The sequence below is a fragment of the Physella acuta genome, unplaced genomic scaffold, assembly GCF_028476545.2.
Source record: "Physella acuta isolate Inbredline_101_S28 unplaced genomic scaffold, ASM2847654v3 ptg000890l, whole genome shotgun sequence".
Taxonomy (NCBI): domain Eukaryota; kingdom Metazoa; phylum Mollusca; class Gastropoda; family Physidae; genus Physella; species Physella acuta.
In genome coordinates, this window is record NW_026732407.1 from 769,987 (window position 1) to 791,063 (window position 21,077).

The 21,077-nt window shown below is 36.3% G+C and overlaps 1 protein-coding gene across 6 annotated transcripts; it reads right to left on the minus strand.

The window, feature by feature from the left end:
- Positions 1 to 88: 88 nt before the first annotated feature.
- On the minus strand, positions 89 to 20,847 carry LOC131952826 (tumor necrosis factor alpha-induced protein 8). 6 transcript variants are annotated; one of them, XM_059315704.1, is made up of 5 exons: positions 20,731 to 20,847; positions 3,941 to 4,045; positions 3,534 to 3,751; positions 3,058 to 3,168; positions 89 to 2,918 (listed from the first exon to the last, which is right to left on the minus strand). In XM_059315704.1, coding segments are annotated over exons 2-5 (570 nt in total). In that variant the 5' UTR covers positions 3,942 to 4,045; positions 20,731 to 20,847; the 3' UTR covers positions 89 to 2,678. The 6 variants fall into 6 exon arrangements, with proteins under 6 accessions (XP_059171687.1, XP_059171686.1, XP_059171690.1 ...); XM_059315703.1 differs by lacking the exon at positions 20,731 to 20,847 and adding an exon at positions 6,846 to 7,166; XM_059315707.1 differs by lacking the exon at positions 20,731 to 20,847 and adding an exon at positions 6,795 to 6,813.
- Positions 20,848 to 21,077: the final 230 nt, after the last annotated feature.

The following is a 21,077-nucleotide window of genomic DNA, read 5'->3' on the forward strand; positions in this document are numbered from 1 at the left end:
TCTCTTCTTTTTGCTAATGCTACATCACATTTAACCAATAGAAAAGGCTGCAAAAAAGTTGAATGAAAGACAACCTCATCAGTTTGATAGGATGATATTTTATTGACAGCTAGGTAATGTGATTGTCTAACTGCAAGTCTGACAAAATACAAGGTTTACAACATGACACAGATGACAGTTTTGTACTTCAGCACTAGACAATGTCCATTTGGCACACGGTGACACATCACTAATTTAAATAGACCCCAGCATCCTCCACTTACAGCCAATATAATTATGTTTTAGAGGAAACCAGATGCACAACAAATACTTTTTGAATCACGGAATGGATTATAACACTCTACAATACAAAATATTCACATGCAGTGGAAGACAAATGGCAATTTTTATTACAAGAAATTTGTTTATACTGAATATATAATTTCATCACATTTTAAAAACTGGTTAAGTTATTGGTTAGGTAAATAACTATTTCCACAAGGGTAAGTAACTCTAACAAGGCACAGCTGTAATATAAGTAGATCACACAGATTTATTACATGTGCTAAGGGACAGTTGATTTATTCTTAATATTTATTGTACTAACAGTAAACACTATCATACATGAAATAAATGGGGGGGGGGGGGGTTAAAAACAGCTCATAATTGCATATATTATAGCTTAGGTATAACGGAATAAAAAAAAATAAAAGGAATTTTAAAGAATGGATTTTTAACAGTTTTCAGTTTGTGTGGAAAAAGATTTTTCATCAAAATATAAGTTGTCAAGTCCAATAGGACTAGTGGAATGCTGTCTTGGACAAATGATGTTTAACAGTTTAACAATGCATTTATATCACTTTTAAAAAACTGATCCAAAATGGTTTCATTTATTATTTTAAAAAAATACTAAAGCATTATAATTGATTAAATACTCAAGATACATGAATATGAATTTAAATGACATCAATATGTGAAGCCATGGCTCACCAGAGCCTGAGTGTTCTGACAGATGAATTATCCAATTTAAGATAATGTTAACTTTCAGATAAAGTCATACATACACAGCAAAAATTGAAATAGAAAATAGATTTACCATGGCACTTATTAGGTGCAGAAAATAGAATTATTACGGTTGTGTATGTTTACTAATGGAAAGAGTTCAATGTATGTAGCATAGAGGGAATATGGAGCAGCCTGCATAGTGGTGATCATGATGCATTTTAATGAATAAACCTGTATTGTTTTACAGGTAAATAACACAAAATAACAATAGAAAAATAAAGGTGAAGTTATTGTTACAAATAAGGTGTAGACATGCATATAAATACAATGAGACATGCTGTCATAAATACAATTAAAATAATGTTACACATTTATAACAAAGAAAATTGAATATCCAATCGAAACCTTCTTTGTATAATCTACACACAAAAAAACTAGCTTACACTAAAGCAATGTGTATTTTCCCACGTAGCTACAACCATAGGCTAAATTAGCCACAAACCCTGTTATCAAAGGTAAAATTAGCCACAAACCCTGTTATCATAGGTTACATTAGCCACAAACCCTGATATCATAGGTAACATAGTTTTTCTTAGCTAATGCAAAGAATTGTTCCCACTTATGGAATGCTGACAACATACAACATATGTATAAACAAAGATCAACTAGCATATCTGCATTAGGATGTGGTTTTTATGTACATTCACACACAATACTGACATTAGATGATACAAAGTTGAGTGTATACCAGTCCACATACTCTTCATGGATGGTTTAATTAAGCTTCAGGCTTTCATTAAAGCTACATAAGAGCTGACTAGAATGATACCCAACTAAGATACAAGTACAATTTTGGACATTGCATTAATGCTTCCATGCATCTGAAATTAATCTGCCACTTGTATGGTTTAGTTGAGAAATCACAGATATCTTTTTAGATATAGGTAAATTTACACAGGTTCAAATGATACATTTTTTCATGCGTTCACATGCTGCAATGGAGGATAATTACACCACATCTTAATGTAGTGTATGACTGACAAGTTAGTATAAATTCTAAACTTTAAAAAAAATATGTGTTTATAAAATCAGCAGTTTAAAAACTGTGAAAAAAAAATTAATGGATATCTTAAGAGGGATAAAAAAAAATTAGCAAGCAGTAACCAAGCTGGTACAAAGGTTAAAAACTAGCTGTTGTATTATGATACCATTAAGTTATTTATATTGTTTTATGTAACAGTATTCTTCAAAAACTAAACCACCATCAAAAATAAAATGACAAATATTTAAGTAGATTGAGCAAACCACATGTAAAAAACCCTGTGAAAACATCTCAGAGAGTCATGGGTGTGTATAAATGGAACGTTGTAACATTGCATATGTGCGCCATCTACAAGTGTTTCCTTCAAATCGATGAAAGTTATTTTTTTTATATTCAAAAACTCCCATGAGAGTTACGTTTTAAAAAAAAAATCAGCACTTCCAAAATGCACAGTGTGCAGTTCCTAGGTAATCTTAATAAAGAATAGCTGTAGCTTGCTATGAAAGTTAAATAATTTGAGTACTTTTGAAGGTTAACACATTGTGTAGATGGAAACATTGAAACTTAGATTTGCAGGCTACAATTCAATGTTTCAGAAGCTATCGATTAAATGTGAGAGAAAAACTCAACAAAAACTTTGACTGCTGGCGTATCACAAGTTGCCTTCATCCATCAGAGTATTTAGGTCAGCCACTATAGCCTCCATGATAGACTTGAAGGATTGGTTGGTAAAGACAGCATCAAGGAACTCTGGCTCACTAAATGTGTTAAATACTATATCGACGCGAGTCTTTGATTTGTCTGTTAGATGCCGGGCTATTATTGTCTGCAGAAGCTGCTTGCATTCTTCTAAGCTTTTCCTTAAAAAGGCTTTGTCGTATGTGAAATCAACCTATAGATGAACAGTAAAGTCAGCTAAGGTCACTGTTAAAGGAATAACTAGGCGCTAACACAAGGGGAGATGGACAGTAGAGTCAGCTAAGGTCACTGTTAAAGGAATAACTAACACAAGGGGAGACAACAAAACTAACCTGGTGAAATGAAACTAATGTCATTGCAAGTGAATGAAACTTTTGTTTGAACAACTCCACATTGGTCAATTCCTCTCTGTTGAACTGGTCATTTTTGTAAAGTATCCCAACCTGAAATCATGTGTGTAAGTTTCATGTGTGTAATTTAAAAAAAAAAATGAGACAGCACAGTTAAAAGGTGAGCAAAAGACTTCTAATTCCAAAATCTCAAGCTCAGGGTTCAAGTTAGTAGAACATGCCTGAGGAGTCCAACCAGTCAGGGAAAGTAAAAGCAGCTAAGAATAGTGCTGACCACACTATAACTTAAGCCATGGTTACAGAAACAGGTGAACTATACTTCATTTGCCCTATAAAACAACAGGTTTGAAAGGGAACTTTCTTTTTTTAAAATTGTATTTATGACTTGCTGGCAGCTTAATAGTGTTTATCATTTAAAATAATTTTTATTCACCAACATAAAACTACACCATGGCTACCTTGACAACCGATTTGATGATGTACTTCAGTACTTTATCTGCCTCTTTTTTATGTCCTTTATATTGCTTCAGCACTTTGTGGGCATTGTCCAGCACCCGCCCTGTTGTTTCATCAATAAATGTCATGGCAATCTTTTTACTTGACATTTTCCCCAGAAGTTTTTTCTGTGCGCGTAGCCCCAGTCCTCTGGAGTCAAACCCAGCCCCTGGTTCAGCCACTATAAGAAAATACACAAATACATTTTCTCAAAGTCATGAATATATGAGTAAACTACTGTTGAAATATTTTTATACATTTTCTCAAAGTCATGAATACATGAGTAAACTACTGTTGAAATATTTTTTTTTACGTATACCGTATCACCAAGAGCAATGCATAAGAATACAAATGTAGAAAATAAAATTACTTTTGAGTCTTAAAGTGTCGTTTGTTTAATTCCTGAGTCTGTGGACATCAAATCAAAACCATGTACGGAATCAATGTGGGACTTGAACTAGCACCATCTAGCCACCTGTGAAAGGAAAAGTCTAAATAAGATTGCTATGTAATGGAACTGGTTCAGATTAAAAACATTTGAAAGTTAGGAAACTAACAAGAAGAATAAATGTTTGTTAATCGGTGAAACTAATTCAAGCAAAAACCATTTTAAAAATGACATTTAAAATCAAAAGTTGACAACCTCAGGAATCAATATATAACTAATATAAAAATGACATAAGTTGATTGTTATTACTGTACTAAAGATATGGTATCCATTGGATAAAGGTCTGTCTGCAGAAGAGAAGATAAAAGAGTGAGCTATCTATGATATAATAAGTCTATATATTACACAAAAGTACACCCCACCCAACATATCTACTCTCTGCTCTCCCTCCATTTAACTTTTAATATTAAACTAAAGTGGCAGTAGTAATAAGTGTTCCAGGAAATGTTTTTAAAATTCCTCTCAGCTACACTTGAACTATGGTCAGTGATTGAAAATACAACTGCAACTGCACAAGATCTGCATAGTAAGAATCTTAAGATGCTTTGTATGTTTCTATGTCAATAAGATAAATATAGGTCTGTGTAAGATAACTCTCAGAGAAAGTAAAAAGAGATTTGTTTTCAAAGTACATCAAACATAAAAAACATAAACAGCATATGCTCTTTTTAAAACATCCAATGTGACCAATTACTAATTTTAATAATCTCAAAGAAAATTCCAGCTTTGTTAATGGCAGTTTTTGCATTGCTGATGAGCATAGTAGTCCTACAGAAGCTTTCCATGTTTCTATTACAACTACCCCGTGCCCCCCACTCCTGCCCGGTGAGATTAAACACTGACTAAAAGAATGTTCAATATATTGTTAGACCAGCCAGATGGATCAACTTGTCATTTTGATTTTCTAACATCAATCAACCTAGTTTACATGTATGACCCAAGGCTACCTTATGTGAGGCTTATAAAAGTAAGATGAGGACAACTATCCAGGTAGGATTGGCTTCATTAGGTGTGATTAAAGCCATTCAATGTACATGTAACCATAACACCTACCTCATCTAAATATACATTATATTGATTTTTTTTTAAAATTTACCTCAAAATGCTGTTTTGAGAGTTCAAAAGAGACTACATTAACTATTTAGAAATTTATATTTGACTTGCATTTTGTCAACGAAATATATTTATAAAATATTAAAGTGTTTGTAAAACTGTAAGAAATTTTTTAATTATATTGCATGGTAATATATAGTACCTGGAGAAAGACATCAAATCAAACGTCAACCAATGCCAACATCACTCAACCATCAAGTCACACTAATCTAGTGATTTACTATTTTTCTGAGGCTTCTCCACAAAGAGGAAATAATCCACATTTGAAATAAGTTTCACTATAAACAGATTTTCTTCTGTTAATCCACAATTTCCTTTATTAGTTCTCCACACAGTAGAGGTCTTTGTATTGAATTTCTCTCTAAATAAAATGAGCAACAAAACCCAACTGTCATGTTTTATGTGGGGAGATATCTAGGTAATCAATTGCTGAGTGGGGAGAAAGCAACAGCTGAGCATACTTAAAGAGATCAAGTCAAACGAACTTGAGCCTATGCCCTCTAAAACCACTCACTTCAAAAAAACAGATCTACTGATAGAGGAAAGTGATGGTCCATGGGGGGGGGGGGGGAGAAAGAGGAAGGAGAGAGGGGGTGGGGAGAGGTAGGAAGAGGCAGTAGCATAGATATAGTAACAGAAGGCCGTTACATGGTTTATGAATTATAAGTGTTATATTGTTTAAAGTTTCTGAAAGACTGAATAATTATTTGTGGATGCTCCTACAAACAAATGAGCTGTAGATTCCTTAGTAGGTCAGATGTTGAGATTTCCTCTCGTTCTCCACAAGTCACTTGACACCAAAAGATCTCCAGCCAGATCTGGTAGAGTGGGATGCTAAAAACAACTTTCTGTTCCCACTGTGTAACATTAACACATGACACACTGAACTATGTTCTAAGTTCTAAGACAATGGCTGGACTAAATTTCATTCAAATAAGGTGACTGAGTGTGTATGAAAGTCAGCATCCATGGATGTCATCAGATGGCAACTACTAACAGCAAGTAGACAACCACTACCAGCATATAGACAGACAACAGCCACAACCAGCATATAGACAGACAACAGCCACAACCAGCATATAGACAGACAACAGCCACTACCAGCAAATAGACAACAGCCACTACCAGCAAATAGACAACAGCCACTACCAGCAAATAGACAACAGCCACTACCAGCAAATAGACAACAGCCACTACCAGCAAGTAGACAGACAATAGCCACTACCAGCAAGTAGACAGACAACAGCCACTACCAGCAAGTAGACAGACAACAGCCACTACCAGCATATAGACAACAGCCACTACCAGCAAGTAGACAGACAATAGCCACTACCAGCAAGTAGACAGACAACAGCCACTACCAGCAAGTAGACAGACAATAGCCACTACCAGCAAGTAGACAGACAACAGCCACTACCAGCAAGTAGACAGACAACAGCCACCACCAGCAAGTAGACAGACAATAGCCACTACCAGCAAGTCTTAGTAGACAACAACTATTACAAACAAGTAGAAGACTACTATTTACAAGTTTAGAAAACATAACAATAGAAGCTTAAAAATAATTAAGCAAGAATGCACTACTTATTTTCGGTATTATCTCCCTTTAAGAAAAAGCACACAATGGAGTCAACATTAATTGTAACAAAATTCCTTTCCGTACCAATATTGTTATCTTAGAAATTATCTAGGATATTGGAGTAAAAAATCCTACCTCTATCGAAAACGAAACGAAACAAGCTGTGCATTGAATCCGAACAGTAAGTAATAACATAGCCGAGACAAACACGGCCATGGCGTACCGTAATCTCTAAGCCTGTTGACAGCAGAAATCAATGCAAATCCTGGCCAGTGTCACATCGCGCGCCCCGCCAGTTCTGGCTACGCTCTCAAGTACGTCAAGTGGCAGCCAAATTTTATACCCTCGCAATTACTCACGGCTATTGACTGCGCTACAACAGACAGCAAACAATTCACTGCACCAGTTCCGCGTGGTCGAGATTACAGCTCGTCAATATTTTATTCGACGCGCCAGACTTGGTAAACAAACTATTTTAGTCACTGGCACGGCCAGAAACAATCAGCGGTTTTCGCGCCTAGGGGATGTGTACATTCACGTCATGTCGATACATGGATTATACGCGGCTATATGGGGAGAGGGGCAGAGGCGTATCCAGGTTTTCGTTGTAGGGGGAGCGAAAAGAGCAAAAAAAGGCGCCGATTTTTTAACGCGTTCCATATACGTGTATTACATATATATATATATATATATATATATATATATATATATATATATATATATATATATATATATATATATATATATATATATATATATATATATATATATATATATATATATATATATATATTCTCTTCTTCGAGCCGTTAGAAAACAAGCTGCAAACGCTCTCCCTACCTCCCCACCCCTACATGGTTTTAGTGAGCTGTGTTCACTCTAAATGTTTACAAGCAGAGCCAACGATTTTAAACGTAGGGGGGGGGGGAGGAGGGGGGGAGGGAAGGAAGGGGTGGGGTTATGGTCCTTAACGAGCTACTTATAGTGTTTTAAAGAAATATTTTCAGTGTCAGCGTTGGTACTGTCGAATTCACAAATTATGAATTATTGAAAATTAGAAACAACTAAATAGCGGCGTATGTTATGCTCTACACACTTGTGGCGGTGAGGTGTGTGTGTGGGGGGGGGGGGGGGGGGGGGGTGGGGGAGGGGAAGATAAACCAACTCAGAGTGAACATAGAGTCAGTTTTTAGATGACTGTTCTAAACATACATATATATTACACAAATATATATTACACAAATATATATTACAGAAATAGATTTTAATAAGTAGCAGTGGTATTATGACAATATTTTTTTTACAGAGGGGTCCATGGGGGAGGGGGGGGGGTGTAACTGTTTCATATAATTTGTAATCGTAATCACTATCGCCCAAACTGTAAGAATACTACTACTTCATAGTGTTGACGTTGTTGACCTTGTAAAAATTTCCCCACCACTACGCAGTTTGCTCATCAGTAAATTTAAATAGAGCTGCCACATCAGTTGTATTTGTTTCTGTATTGTAATTTAAAAAAAAATTAATCACACGATTCAAACTGTATATATAAAGTAAATATGTGTGAAGTTTTATGTATAACATTTTCTAATTCAATTATTCGTAAGCAAATACATTATACAGTTGCCTTAAACTTAGCACCCCTCTTGCCAAGTGGTACTACCCGTAGAGGTTTTTTAAACATTGCAATGCATCGTAATGGTTATTTTTTAGCAATATTAACAGAGAGAGATATTTCAACGCCAAGGGTAGACAAAGGTACAGAAAATAGTCCAAGTAAAGACAAGCAGTCAGACACCAACGGGTTTCGAACCTACCATTCCACACGGCACCTATCGCCATCGCCTTCCATGCATCAAGTCAGACATGTTACCGCTTCTACCACTAGGCCCTACAAAAAAAAGGCTTTCGTGGCAGACCACTCTCTTGGCTTGAGCAGGTAGACGCGGGACGGCTTTGACCCTTGACCCGAAAGGTCAGACCGCTAGCTTTCATAAACACAACAAGGACCATTATTCGACCATACAAACGACACACACACAAATACCGAGACGATGGCACAGACAAATAGTAGCTTCCTTTAAATGGGTGTAAACGTGTAGGGGGGTTACAACGCCTGCTTCCACCCCCCCTACACATGGTTATTTTTTAGATTGGCAAACTGATGCAGCTGTTAATACGTGTTGTAAACGTAGACACTACTAGACTAGTACAATAATGCTTAATTGCTGCATGAAAAAAAATCTTGTGATTTACATAGATGTGCCGACCAAAAATATTTTTTTAACAAATATCATTGTTTAAAACTTTGAGTTTAAAAAGTTTCCAAAAAGGCGCCACTTTGCTGAAAATGGCCAGAGGGGGAGCGGCCGCTCCCCCTGCTCCCCCCCTGCGTACGCTACTGGAGAGGGGGTATACAAAAATACGATGTTTCCTACTAATTAAGCTTCGTGCTAATACATCAAACTAACACACAGACAACCGTGAGTGTGTAAATCGTCAAGCTAATGGGGCATGTGTATAAACAATGCAGCTGACTACAGCTGTGTTAAAGACGCGATTCTTTTCGTGTTTTCCGTGTTGCCCCTAGGGCTTCCACGAAAGACCAAACAAAGATTACGGTGACAACACAATGACAACAGCCATGAAATTTTAACACATCTGTTTAAATAGCAGATCCACTAACAATGTCAAGTAGCAAATGTGTAGGTTCATTCATACGCAGTGGTGGCGAACTGGTACACAACACGACGTCGTGGCTGAGTACTTCGCCGTTAATTAATACAGCACTTGAGTGGGAGTGTTGGACATCTAAAATATTTCGGGATTTTTTTTTACTGCAGCACACACTGGGGATGTAGGAAGACAACACAGGAGAAAACTCGGGAGATATAAGACGGGCATATCGTGATACCATGATGACAGCAGGGCAGACAGGCATATCGGAAAACAATGATAACAGCGGGGCAGATGAGCATATCATGATACATGATATAAATGGGGCAACGGCATACTGTGATACTATGATACAAAAAAGGGCAAACTGGCATATCGTGATACTATGATAACAGCAGGGCAGATGGCCATATTGTGAAAAAAATGATATAAAAGGGACATATGAACAGATCATGATACAATAATCAAAGTGGGGCAGATGGGCATAATGAAAACAATGAAACAAGGCATATTGTGATACAGAGCAGACAGATACATTTTGATAACATAATACAAGTTGGACAGGGAAAGATTTGAGGTGCATACCCAAGCCTTGAGAAAACAATGCCATCAACTTTAATGAACAGCAGACATGACTGTACACACTGAACAAGGTGACTGTCTTTGAAGTCAATATCTGGGATTGGCAACCTACTAAATTCAACTAATTGTATTTCAAGGTATGGGGTCATCCATGAATGACGTCACGCTTTTTTGACGATTTTTACATTCCTCCCTCCCCTCCTCACAAAAAGCCAGTCCCCCCCCCCCTAAAATGACGCCACACCTCAGCCTACAACCCCCCTCAAAATTGCTGTTGAATTTTTCTTAAAACATCGATATTTTTCCAAAATCTTGTCAGAACTCTGTCAACATAGAGTATTTTGCTCATTTCCTATTACAATTTATTAAAACCGTTTTCTAAAATGCGAAATAACGGCTAAAACTTTTTTATAATGCAAAAAAAAATGTGACGTCACACAATCTGATCCCCCCCCCCTCTCATCACATACCGTCACAAAATTATGGACCCCCCTCCCCCCTACGAGAGTGACGTCATTTACGGATGACCCATTGGCACACACATACATATGGGGCTTGAATATATTTCCATTAATTAATTTATATGAGTGTAAATCTTCTAGAAAAGACAATCATCTATGATGAGTTCTCTTGTGTCTGAATAAAGATAGAATTTTAATAAGTGATTCCCAGAGTATTTATCCCAAAGCTATAAAGTAATCTAAACCTCAACACATGGATCATTTTGTTATAATGGTACATTTTTTTACATTGGGTCTTGAGGCACAGCTATGTCTAAAACATTGAGTTTTGGTTTTGACAAACAACCAATGCTATCACTACAGCTAACTGTATCTATATGCTTCATGTTGATTGTTCATTAAAAAGATCATCTAATATAGAGATCATAAACTGAAGCCAACCCGATGACACACAGACACAGCTGTAGAAAATACTAAAAGAGTGTATGGGACAGTTTTGGTTCACATTAGAGGGGGTAATGTTACATATTTTACAACTGGTCTTAGCTAGAAATTTGGGTTCTTGAGTTGTTAGTCATAAATTTTTAACTAAAGTGTGTCTCTTGTTCACTATATAGGCCTTGACATTTTGTTGTGTGTGGCCTAAGCTGGTTTTGAATTAGATATATGTAGGCAATAAAATAGCCTGAAATATGATGGTGAAATATAAGTACCATAGAAATGTTTTAATAAATAATTGTGGAAATCTAAAGTTAAACATACCTATCAATATGCAGCATTGAATTAAATTAATAAAATAGAGTAGTTTTTGCAAAACAAAAACAATACATGCTACCTGCTATTAATAGTTCATAACTATAAAATAAATCTATTGGTAGATCTTTGTTGGTGTTATGATATAATAATATATGTTATGATAAACCACAGAAAGACTGAATACGAAATGCAACATAAACAGTTTTTTTTAATTGCTACAGCATGTTGTTTTAATTTGTGTGTTTTGTAATATTACAATGGATATACTTAGGAATAAAATAGGTTTCTCTGCCCCAGAGAAATTTATTTGCCCCTGCACATTTTCAAGTGCCCCACCGCCTCGGAGAAAAAATACTGAAAGAAACACTGTCTGCGTGAGTGATGTCTGCGTGAGTGAGATTTATCGACCAAAAGTAGGAAATGGGTCAATATTATAGAAGTAGGCTCTACTTTTAGTCAGTAAGATCTACAAATGCGACAAGTATTTCTTTCAGACTTTTGTGTTGACTATATATAGAGCCATGAACCAGAGTCAGTTTGTGGGACACAGTCAAGAACGACAGGTACTAAATTCAGAGATAGATACAGCTTTATAGTCAAGCATAGATGCACATGCAGGCAACTCTCTAGAATCGCTGTAACTAAACTATGCAGTATTTATGTAATACAAAGTATGTAGAACATGAGTTCATAAAAGAATCATAATCACTATTATTTCATACGAGCCGGCCCGCGGCATAACATACGCCGCTATTTAGTTGTTTTATGTTCTACTTTTCAGTAATTCATAATTTGTGAATTCGACAGTACCAACGCTGCCACTGAAAATATTTCTTTAAAACACTATAAGTAGCTCGATAAGGACCATAACCCCCCCCCCCCTTACGTTTAAAATCGTTGGCTCTGCTTGTAAACATTTAGAGTGAACACAGCTCACTAAGACGATGTAGGGGTGGGGAGGTAGGGAGCGCGTTTACAGCTTGTTTTCTAGCGGCTCCCAGAAGAGAATTATATATATAGATATCAGTTTATAATTTTTAATGATATTGATAATGTCATTAATTATGGCTTAAGTACTAACTAATGATTATAAAAATTTAAAAATATGAGTATGACTATCTTAATACTACTAAAAGTCAAGTTTGTTTACATGTTTGAATATTTATTTGTTTGTTTGTTTGTTTGCCTGATTGACTATCTCGCATGGTTGCACTCATCGTGGAAAGCTGTAAAATAGTATGTAGGTAGAGAAAATTTTTTGTTTTAAGACAGACTGTTAATCACACATTTATTTAAAGACGTTAATTAATTTATTGATTTATTCATACGCAGAGTAACCCATTTTTTTTTAAAAGTTTAGAACGACCACTACACTCGGCAGGACCGTGACGTCACAGTTTTTTGTTTACTCTTTAGTACAATAAAATGGCGGTGTCTATCGAAGAAAATTGTGTTCCCATTCAAAAGTTTAACGCGTTCTAAATCTAATTTTCTGTCGGTCATAACTTTAACAATACGTCCGTTTGCTGTATTTATTACGTTCCAACACTTATATCAATTTTAAACTGTCTTTTTTCATTTAGTTTTACAATAAATTTCTCTAGATCTAAAGATCAGCTGTCGAAGGAAAGTTATGAATCTAGCCTAGATTTAGATCTAGATCTAGCCTAGATCTAGGTCACTAGACTCAATGTAAATTCTACATCTAGAATCTATTTCAGGCCTTAATACATCTAGAATCTATTTCAGGCCTTAATTATTTTATATAAATCTTTGTTTGGCTAATTTAAGATAAAATTTAATTTGAAAGTTACTAGATTCTACTACTAGACTTAGATCTAGATCTATGCGCGGAGACTCAAAAGTATAGTATAAAAATTCATTTGTGACGTCACGAGTAAATAGCTAAGTTTGTAGCGTAGTCCGCTCTCATGCGGGTGGTACAGGTTCTAGACCAATATGTCAATGATATTTTTTTTCAATTTTTTTTTTTTTTTTAGATGTGAATGATAAAGTTGCCTATCTGAACTTGGCAGGATACAGGGCAGGTGAAGTAGAGTTCATCTGTTTCTTTGTCCTAAGCATATGAAAGGATAGTGTGGTCAGAGACATGCTCGGCTGGAATCGTTTTTTAAACGATAAAAACATGTTGTCTGAGACTTGGCGGGACACTGGGCAGGTGAAGTAGAGTTGAGTAGGTCACATGTGACGTCAGTATATGAAGGGATAGTCCGAAATCGGTGTTTTCGGTGTTTTTAAAAGATAAGAAACATATTTTTGAATGTGGGGTCTGTTTTTGTGACGATAAGTGACACTGCAGTAGCGTAGCGAGGAGGGGAGGCGGGGGGGGGGGGGGGGGGAGGGGAGGCGGGGGGAGGTGGAGGGGGGGCGGGGGGACATATGTTGGGCGCCAAAATGGTTTGGAAAAATAAATTGAAATGTTGAGGGGGGTTCAAATCGAAAGTTTGAGTGGGGGGGGGGGTGCACATCAAAAGTTTGAGGGGGGGGGGGGTTGAAAATTGAAATCTTGGGGGGGGGGGGTTAAAATCGAAAAGTTTGTCCCCGGGCGCCGGGAAGGGTCGCTATGCCTCTGAGTGACAGACGTGATGTTTTTTGATGGATGACCCCCGAAACCCACAGTTATCCAACGGATGACGGGTATTCTAGTTGTGTTTAAAAGTGTTTTTAAAGTTAAAATTTTAAACAGGGTTTTGGTAAAATGAGAGACACTAAATGGTGAGGGAGTAAAATGCGAAAAGGTTGCAAAAATGGCTGGTCATGTGAAATTTTTGTCTCATTATTTTATCCCCCTACTGGTTGGTAGCCTTGGTGGGAATAAAGTGCATTGATATCTGAACAAATTTTACCACACCAGATTTGAATGTGATGATAATTTACATGAACTATTGCACATACTTTAATTTTTAAACACCTTTAAAGTTTCTAGTGTAACCCCTTGCAGGAAACTTAAATCAAGTCCAGTGAATTTAAGGTTCCAAATTTTACCACACCCAAAATTTTTTTATAGTGTCAACTCTGAATACCACTTAGTTCGACATAGCCCAAAATACAGCATTTTAAGTGTGTTACTATATCATATGTAGTTTATTATCTGTTCTACAGTGACCCCTCAACCATATTGGCATTTCTCTCCTACTCACAAGAAAACATGAATGAGCAATCATAGGAGCAACCAGTGTTTCTTTTAGATATTTTTCTCCAGAGGAGGCGGATAGTAATTAAAGTAGGCCTATATATTAATATACTTTCTACATAAATTAGGCCTAAGACTTAAGTCATAGGGCCTATATTTTCTATTACGTCTGTGGTGAGGGTATGGGGGAACATTATAACCGGGATTCAAAGGGACGACTCAAAATATCGTCCTAATTGTTTAGTAATGTATAGGTTTAGATAAGGGGTCTCCAAACTACGGCCAGCGGGCCGGATGTGGCCTGCGATGTCCTCTCATCCGGCCTGCTGAGTTTTTTATGGCCACGGAAAAATCAGTGTTTGTTGGAGGTGGCTGAGGAACTTTTACCAGAAAATTCAAAACAATTGGAAAATGTAGCTTTGGCTGCAAATACCTTTGCCCGCTGTGTTGCAGACTTTGGTGAAGATGGTGAATTTGATAAGGTCACATGTGCTCATGAAAGCAGAAGGCAAAGAAAAAAAACCATGTGGTATTCAAATGTAACTAATTAAAATTTAAACCTATTTTCATAAACACAATAATCTTAATTCAGAAAAAGTGTAGGCCTAAGACTAATGTCTACAGACAAAATAACAACTAGGCTTAAATGGATCACCCATAAATGACGTCATACTTTTCCCGATGAATTCCCTCTCCCCCACTAAAAGCAAGATGATGATTTAAATATCATATCGCAGTTCTACTATACCCGAACCCTTAATCACAATTTCTAACGAAAACGAATTATTCTTCATCACTTTTTAAAAATATTTTACCCCGGTCATGAGGAATATGGTCGACCTAATAATTTAATCAGTATAAAAGGTTTGTTTTAGAGATCTTTGATGTACATACATACATAGCCTTCACTTCAATTGAAATTAAAGATAAGATTAAGAAGACAGCCCACTGTCCTACTTTTATTAAACAAGACAGCTGTGTAATATGTATAAAAGTAAAGTTTCCCTTTCAAACCTGACGGTCTATGGGGCAAGTAAAGTAGAGTTCACCTGTTTCTGTGACCTCTGCATAAGAAGAGATAGTGTGGTCAGCACTATGGCCTATGCCCAGCCGCCTTTACTTTCCCTAACGTGAGTTAGGTACCCATCAGAGTTGGGTGGACTCAGGGACGGTCTACTGACTTGAACCCGGATTTAAACTCGAGACTTACGGGTTAGCAGTTCAGCTCTCTAGCGCTAGACCACTCCGTCCCATGTACTATGTATATTAAACAACAAAGTCACACAATATACATACGAATAGTCATTTTTATCAAGGGAAACTACTCTAAATTTTATTTGGAAAGATGGCCGCTGTTTTTATCTACTAATATTTATTTCAAACACCTTGTTTAAAGTTAGTTTCATGATATTTTAAATTGTTTTGGTCACTGATTGTTATTTTAAATCAATTATCTGTTATATTTAGTAAAATTTGACTTAAATATACTTATTTAAACAAATATATTCATCAGTTACCTCTCCCGCACATTACTACTGCTGCAGTACTGCAGCTGAATTGATTATGCTAAAACGATACCTAGATCTATATTATATACTATATAAAATTATATATTTAGTTAGGCCTACATAATTCTATATAATAGTTTCGCTGTCTGTCTATCTATGTATCTATCTGTCTGACAAGAACGCTGTAGAGAAAACACAAGCAAAATAAAAACATGCACAGTAATACGGAAACGAAATATGACGTCACATTTAGCCTATAGAAGAAAATAGTATCAAGCCGGAGACGGCACACAGTAATATGATGTCATTGATTCTCGAGTATACATTGAATTTAAAAAGCCAATTTTGTCTAATCGAAGTGGTTTGCGTGAAGAGTTTCTTTCATACAATTCTTCGGGTAGGGGCGAAGCCCCACCCCCGCGTAAGAACGTCTAAGCCCCCTCCCCCCTCCCCAACTCAAAAGAAATTTCTTTTCTTCATCGATACTCTATAATAAAATTACCACCTAATCTAAAAAGTCTAATCTAAAAAGTGGTTTGCGTGCAGAGTTTCATGCAATTCTTCGGGTAGTGGCTAAGCGCGACCCCAGTGTTTCTTTCAGACTTTTTCCTCCCCTGAGGGAGGGATTTTTCTAATCTAAAAAAAAGTGTTTAGCGTGCAGTTGTTTTTTTCATGCATCTCTTCCGGTAGGGGCGAAGCCCTGCCCAGGTTCTTCCTTTAGTTTGTATGATCTACAAATGCGACCAGTGTTTCTTTCAGACTTTTTCCTCCCCGGAGAGGGGTGGGGGTACTTGAAATTTTCGGGGGCGGGGGTAGAATTTTCGGGGAGGGGGCGGACACTGGAAAAAGTATATAATTATATTTCGTTGAATGGGACGGTAGACATGTTTTGGAGTGTGTGGGGTGGGGGGGGGGGGGGGGGGTTGGTTTTAGTTTAGAGAAAAGAGACAGCACTATCAACCTAGCGCCCGTTGTATCCTTCCTCAACGGGCCATTTTTCTCGTACATATTAATTTAATTAATAGGCCTAGGCCTATATTTTTTATTTAGCCATTGATTATCATTATGGTTTATTATTCAGCTATCTATATTCTATATTAGTATATTAAGTTAACATTAATACTTAACTAATAGTTAAGACTTAAGACAAAGAGTAGGGTAAAATCTTAGTTTAGCGTCGTAAATTCCAACGTAGCTAGTAATGAGCGATGAAGGTAACTAATGAATATTTCTTTCATTTGGCCATATTTATGTCATATTTTACATAATTTAACAGATAATTGAATAACAAATCACAATCCAAGACCAAACCAGTCATAAATATCCTGGAATAAACTTTAAACTACTCCGTTCGAGACAACAAAGAGTAAATACAAGCAGCGGCCATGTTTCAAAAACAATAATAGAGTAGTTCCCCTTGAAAAATTGTCTATTCGCATGTCTTTTGTGTTGATTTTGTGGTTTAATATGATTGTTTTATATTGTTTTAATATATGCCTGGGGGTCGTCCATAAATGACGTCAGACTCGTAGGGGAGGGGGTCCGTAATTTTGTGATGAGGGGGAGGGGGGGGGGGGGGGTTCAGATGGTGCCACGTCACACTTTTGCATTATAAAAAAGCAATGTTAGAAAACGAATTTTAGAGTTATTTTGCGTTTTAGAAAACTGTTTTAATACATTGTAGTAACAATTGATTAAAATACTCTATTTTGACAGAGTTCAGACAAGATTTTGGAAAAATATAGCTGTTTTAAAAAAATTCAACTGCAATTTTGAGGGAGGTTGTAGGCTGAGGTGTGACGACATTTTAGGGGGGGGGTCTGACTTTTTGTGACAACGTGTGACGGAGGTGAGGGGGGGGGAGGTAAAAATCGTCAAAAAAAGCGTGACGTCATTTATGGATGACCCCTATAGTAATTCTTTTTTTTTCAATATAGTTGACATGAATGACTAATAGACCTTTTCAGACTTAATAGTGTGCATCCAAGACCATAACAATTGTTGGGAGGTCGAACTTTTGAACACTTTATTCGCAGTAATCAAATCAATATGAGATCGCTCATAAATGACGTCGCTCTTAAGATAGTAATGACAGCGTGCATTATTACAGAACAAACATATGAACATATTGTTTCAGATAGAAATTGTGATTTGTGGTGGGGAAAGGTTGAGTAGAACTCAGCGATGTGATTTTGGAGACGGGTCAGGTGTTTTTTTTCGTGAAAACAGGGGATGGTTGTGGGAGAAAGACCAGCTGTAGAAGTATGACGCGTCATTCATTGGTGATCCATTTTCTCAGTGGGGACGATAGAACTATTAAGAAGGGTCAAGAAATGTAAAAAGCTTGCTGAGTCGCATTTCTTGAACCCCACCTTTTTCTTCCCCCACTTAGTACATCTTCGCCGAGTTAACGCTCGCACGTGACGTCATGTACCGGTACCGCCGACCGTTAGGCTAATTTTATATAAAAAAAACAACCAGCACTGCCTTATTGACGCTTATGCGACGTTTAATTTGATTACATAAGTTGGTGTTCATTAAACAGCCCCTAACACACCTATCACTCGTCCATTTAAACGTACGTAGTTATTTCTGCAAGCTTGCTGTCTTGAGACATTCGGCCCTTTAAAAAGGTATTAAGCTCTCACCGTATAGAACTAGACTACCCATATTAAGCTCCAAAAGAAGCTTGGTGAAAACAGGATCGCCGTCCGATTTTGAAGCTGCTCTGAGCTTTATAAAAAGCACAATAAACGATAAAATGACACTTATATTAAAGTAAATTATAGTTCTGAATCTTGATACATTAAAAGTGATATTCGGAAATTAAGAGCCAGACAGTCAACATATTCAATTTAAGTCCAAGAAATTCAATTTCCTCAAACGATGGAACATTACTAAATTTTCGCGCAGTTTAGCGAAATTGAATTTAAGTATTTACGTCATCTTACAAAGCGCGATAGCCTACTGGTGCTCTAACGCGGCCCATGCTAATGGCCGTATTCCTAATGCCCCGCATTAGACGCGGCTTATTCGTCGGCAGGCATTTGGTGGCAAGCCTTTTTGACGGGGATAATGTGTTAAGTTAAGGCCGTTTTGCCAAATGTCTTAAACTAGCAGGCTTGCAACATTTGTGATGACTCGTTTTAAGCAAGGTATACGTATACTAATGCTTATTTATCGTTATTTTGATTGAACAAAGCATTATAGAAGTTCTCCATCAACCACCTAGGTATTTTCCCCCGTTCACCCCCCTTTCATGAGACCGACACGTCATAAATTGCGGAGCCGCCTGAGTTGACGTCACAAATCTTCACTGACTCCCGTAGCAAATCATATGTGACATCATTTATGGACAATCCCATATCACTCACTTGGGTACTTGATATTGACATTTTGACAACAAAGGATAACCAAAATGTGTCTGGCAGGTGGAGACTTGCGATCGACCATAATGACAACACGCACTTAAGGGGTGGAGTGGCTGATTAGTTTAGATGATGTTTTACGAGGGAAGCTGGTGGATAATACATTTTGTCTCTCTGTATATATAAATGATGACAAACATTTATTGTTGTCAAAATTATGGCTAGAGATCTTAGATAAGGCAGAGCGAAGCGTAATTTTTTACATTAGCGGTCATCCATAAATGACGTCACGCTTTTTTTTGACGATTTTTACCTCCCCCCCCCCCCCATTCCCTCCGTCACACGTCGTCACAAAAAGCCAGACCCCCACTAAAATGACGTCACACCTCAACCTACAACCCCCCTCAAAATTGCAGTTGAATTTTTTTAAAACATCGATATTTTTCCAGAATCTTGTCTAAACTATTACAATTTATTAAAACAGTTATCTAAAACGCGAAATAACATCTAAAATTCGTTTTCTAACATTGCTTTTTTTAATAGTGCAAAAATGTGACGTCGAAACATCTGACCCCCCCCCCCTCCCCCTCATCACACATCGTCACAAAATTACGGACCCCCATCCCCCTACGATTGTGACGTCATTTATGGATGACCCCTTATGACTTGTTGTGACATTGACAACATATGACGGAGGTTGGGGTTTAATTAAGGTAAAGTGAAGTAAAAAATGTCATAAGTTACGATAGAATCACTAATTGATGAAAAGAAAAACCTGAAATGAAAATAGTGAACATTCAAACAATAAGAAAAAAACTCAAACTATATAGTAATAGTAAGATCAAATAAACATTAGTAAAAAAAAACGTGATTTAAAACATGGATACAAGTTGCATATCACAATGCTTCTAGAATTAATAAAGTTTTTTGTTAGGAAATTCAGTTTTTTAAAGAGCAGAATAAAAAAAAATGCTTTTTAATACGGACTATACAACAAGACAATCATTAATCATATTTAAATACATTTTCATACGAATAGAAATGAAAGGGAAGCTACTCTAAATAACATTTTCTTAAGATGGCTGCTGTTTTTAATAGCAAATTTACTATCTCGAACAGGGTTGATAAAAATTAATTTCAGGATATTTAAATTAATTTAACCTTAAATGGTGATCTATTATTCAATTATCTATAATATTTTATCAAAATATACGAAAATATACTCATAATCATATTTAATGACATATTCATTAATTCACTCTCTCCTACATTACTAGTTTTGTCCGAATTTACGACGCTAAACTAAGATTTTACCAAGAGTAGTATTAAATTTAATAAATTAGTTTAAAATTAGAAAATTAAATAAATAATACATTACTTTACCGACCCCCCTCCCCTGCCTTTAATTAGCCTACTTTTTTAAACTAGATCTAGACTTTATCTTTAAACATTATAAACAAGTTAAATTTTATGAATTTAGTTTAATGACATGTTCTCATTATAAAATAGGCCTACCTTAACTGATCTGTATTTTAAGAAAATAGACTATTAAAATTATTATTATTGTCATAGATCACTAAGGTTTTAGAATAGTAGATTAGAAGTTGTTTCCGTAATCTCGCTGATTCTTTTTTTTAATTGTAGGAAGTTACTTTTAGCCAGTCTCTACGACAATAATGTCGCCAAATTATTATTCTTCCGTAAGCTCTCCGATTTGCAAAAGGTGTAAAGCATTAACTTAGTCCTCTAGGCCTTGTGAATGTGGGAAGTGAAATGATTATTTAGAAAATTGAATAATGTTCGTTCATCATTAAAGGTGTTTTTATTTTATTTTAGTTTTTAGCAATACAAGCGTTTACCCT

What these genes read in the sequence shown, in the direction of transcription:
- LOC131952826 (XM_059315704.1), bottom strand. An exon ending in TCATCAAATCGGTTGTCAAG is followed by an intron (nt 3,169 to 3,533) that starts GTAGCCATGGTG and finishes ACATGATTTCAG; the next exon opens with GTTGGGATACTTTACAAAAA. An exon ending in CATTAGTTTCATTTCACCAG is followed by an intron (nt 2,919 to 3,057) that starts GTTAGTTTTGTT and finishes GTTCATCTATAG; the next exon opens with GTTGATTTCACATACGACAA.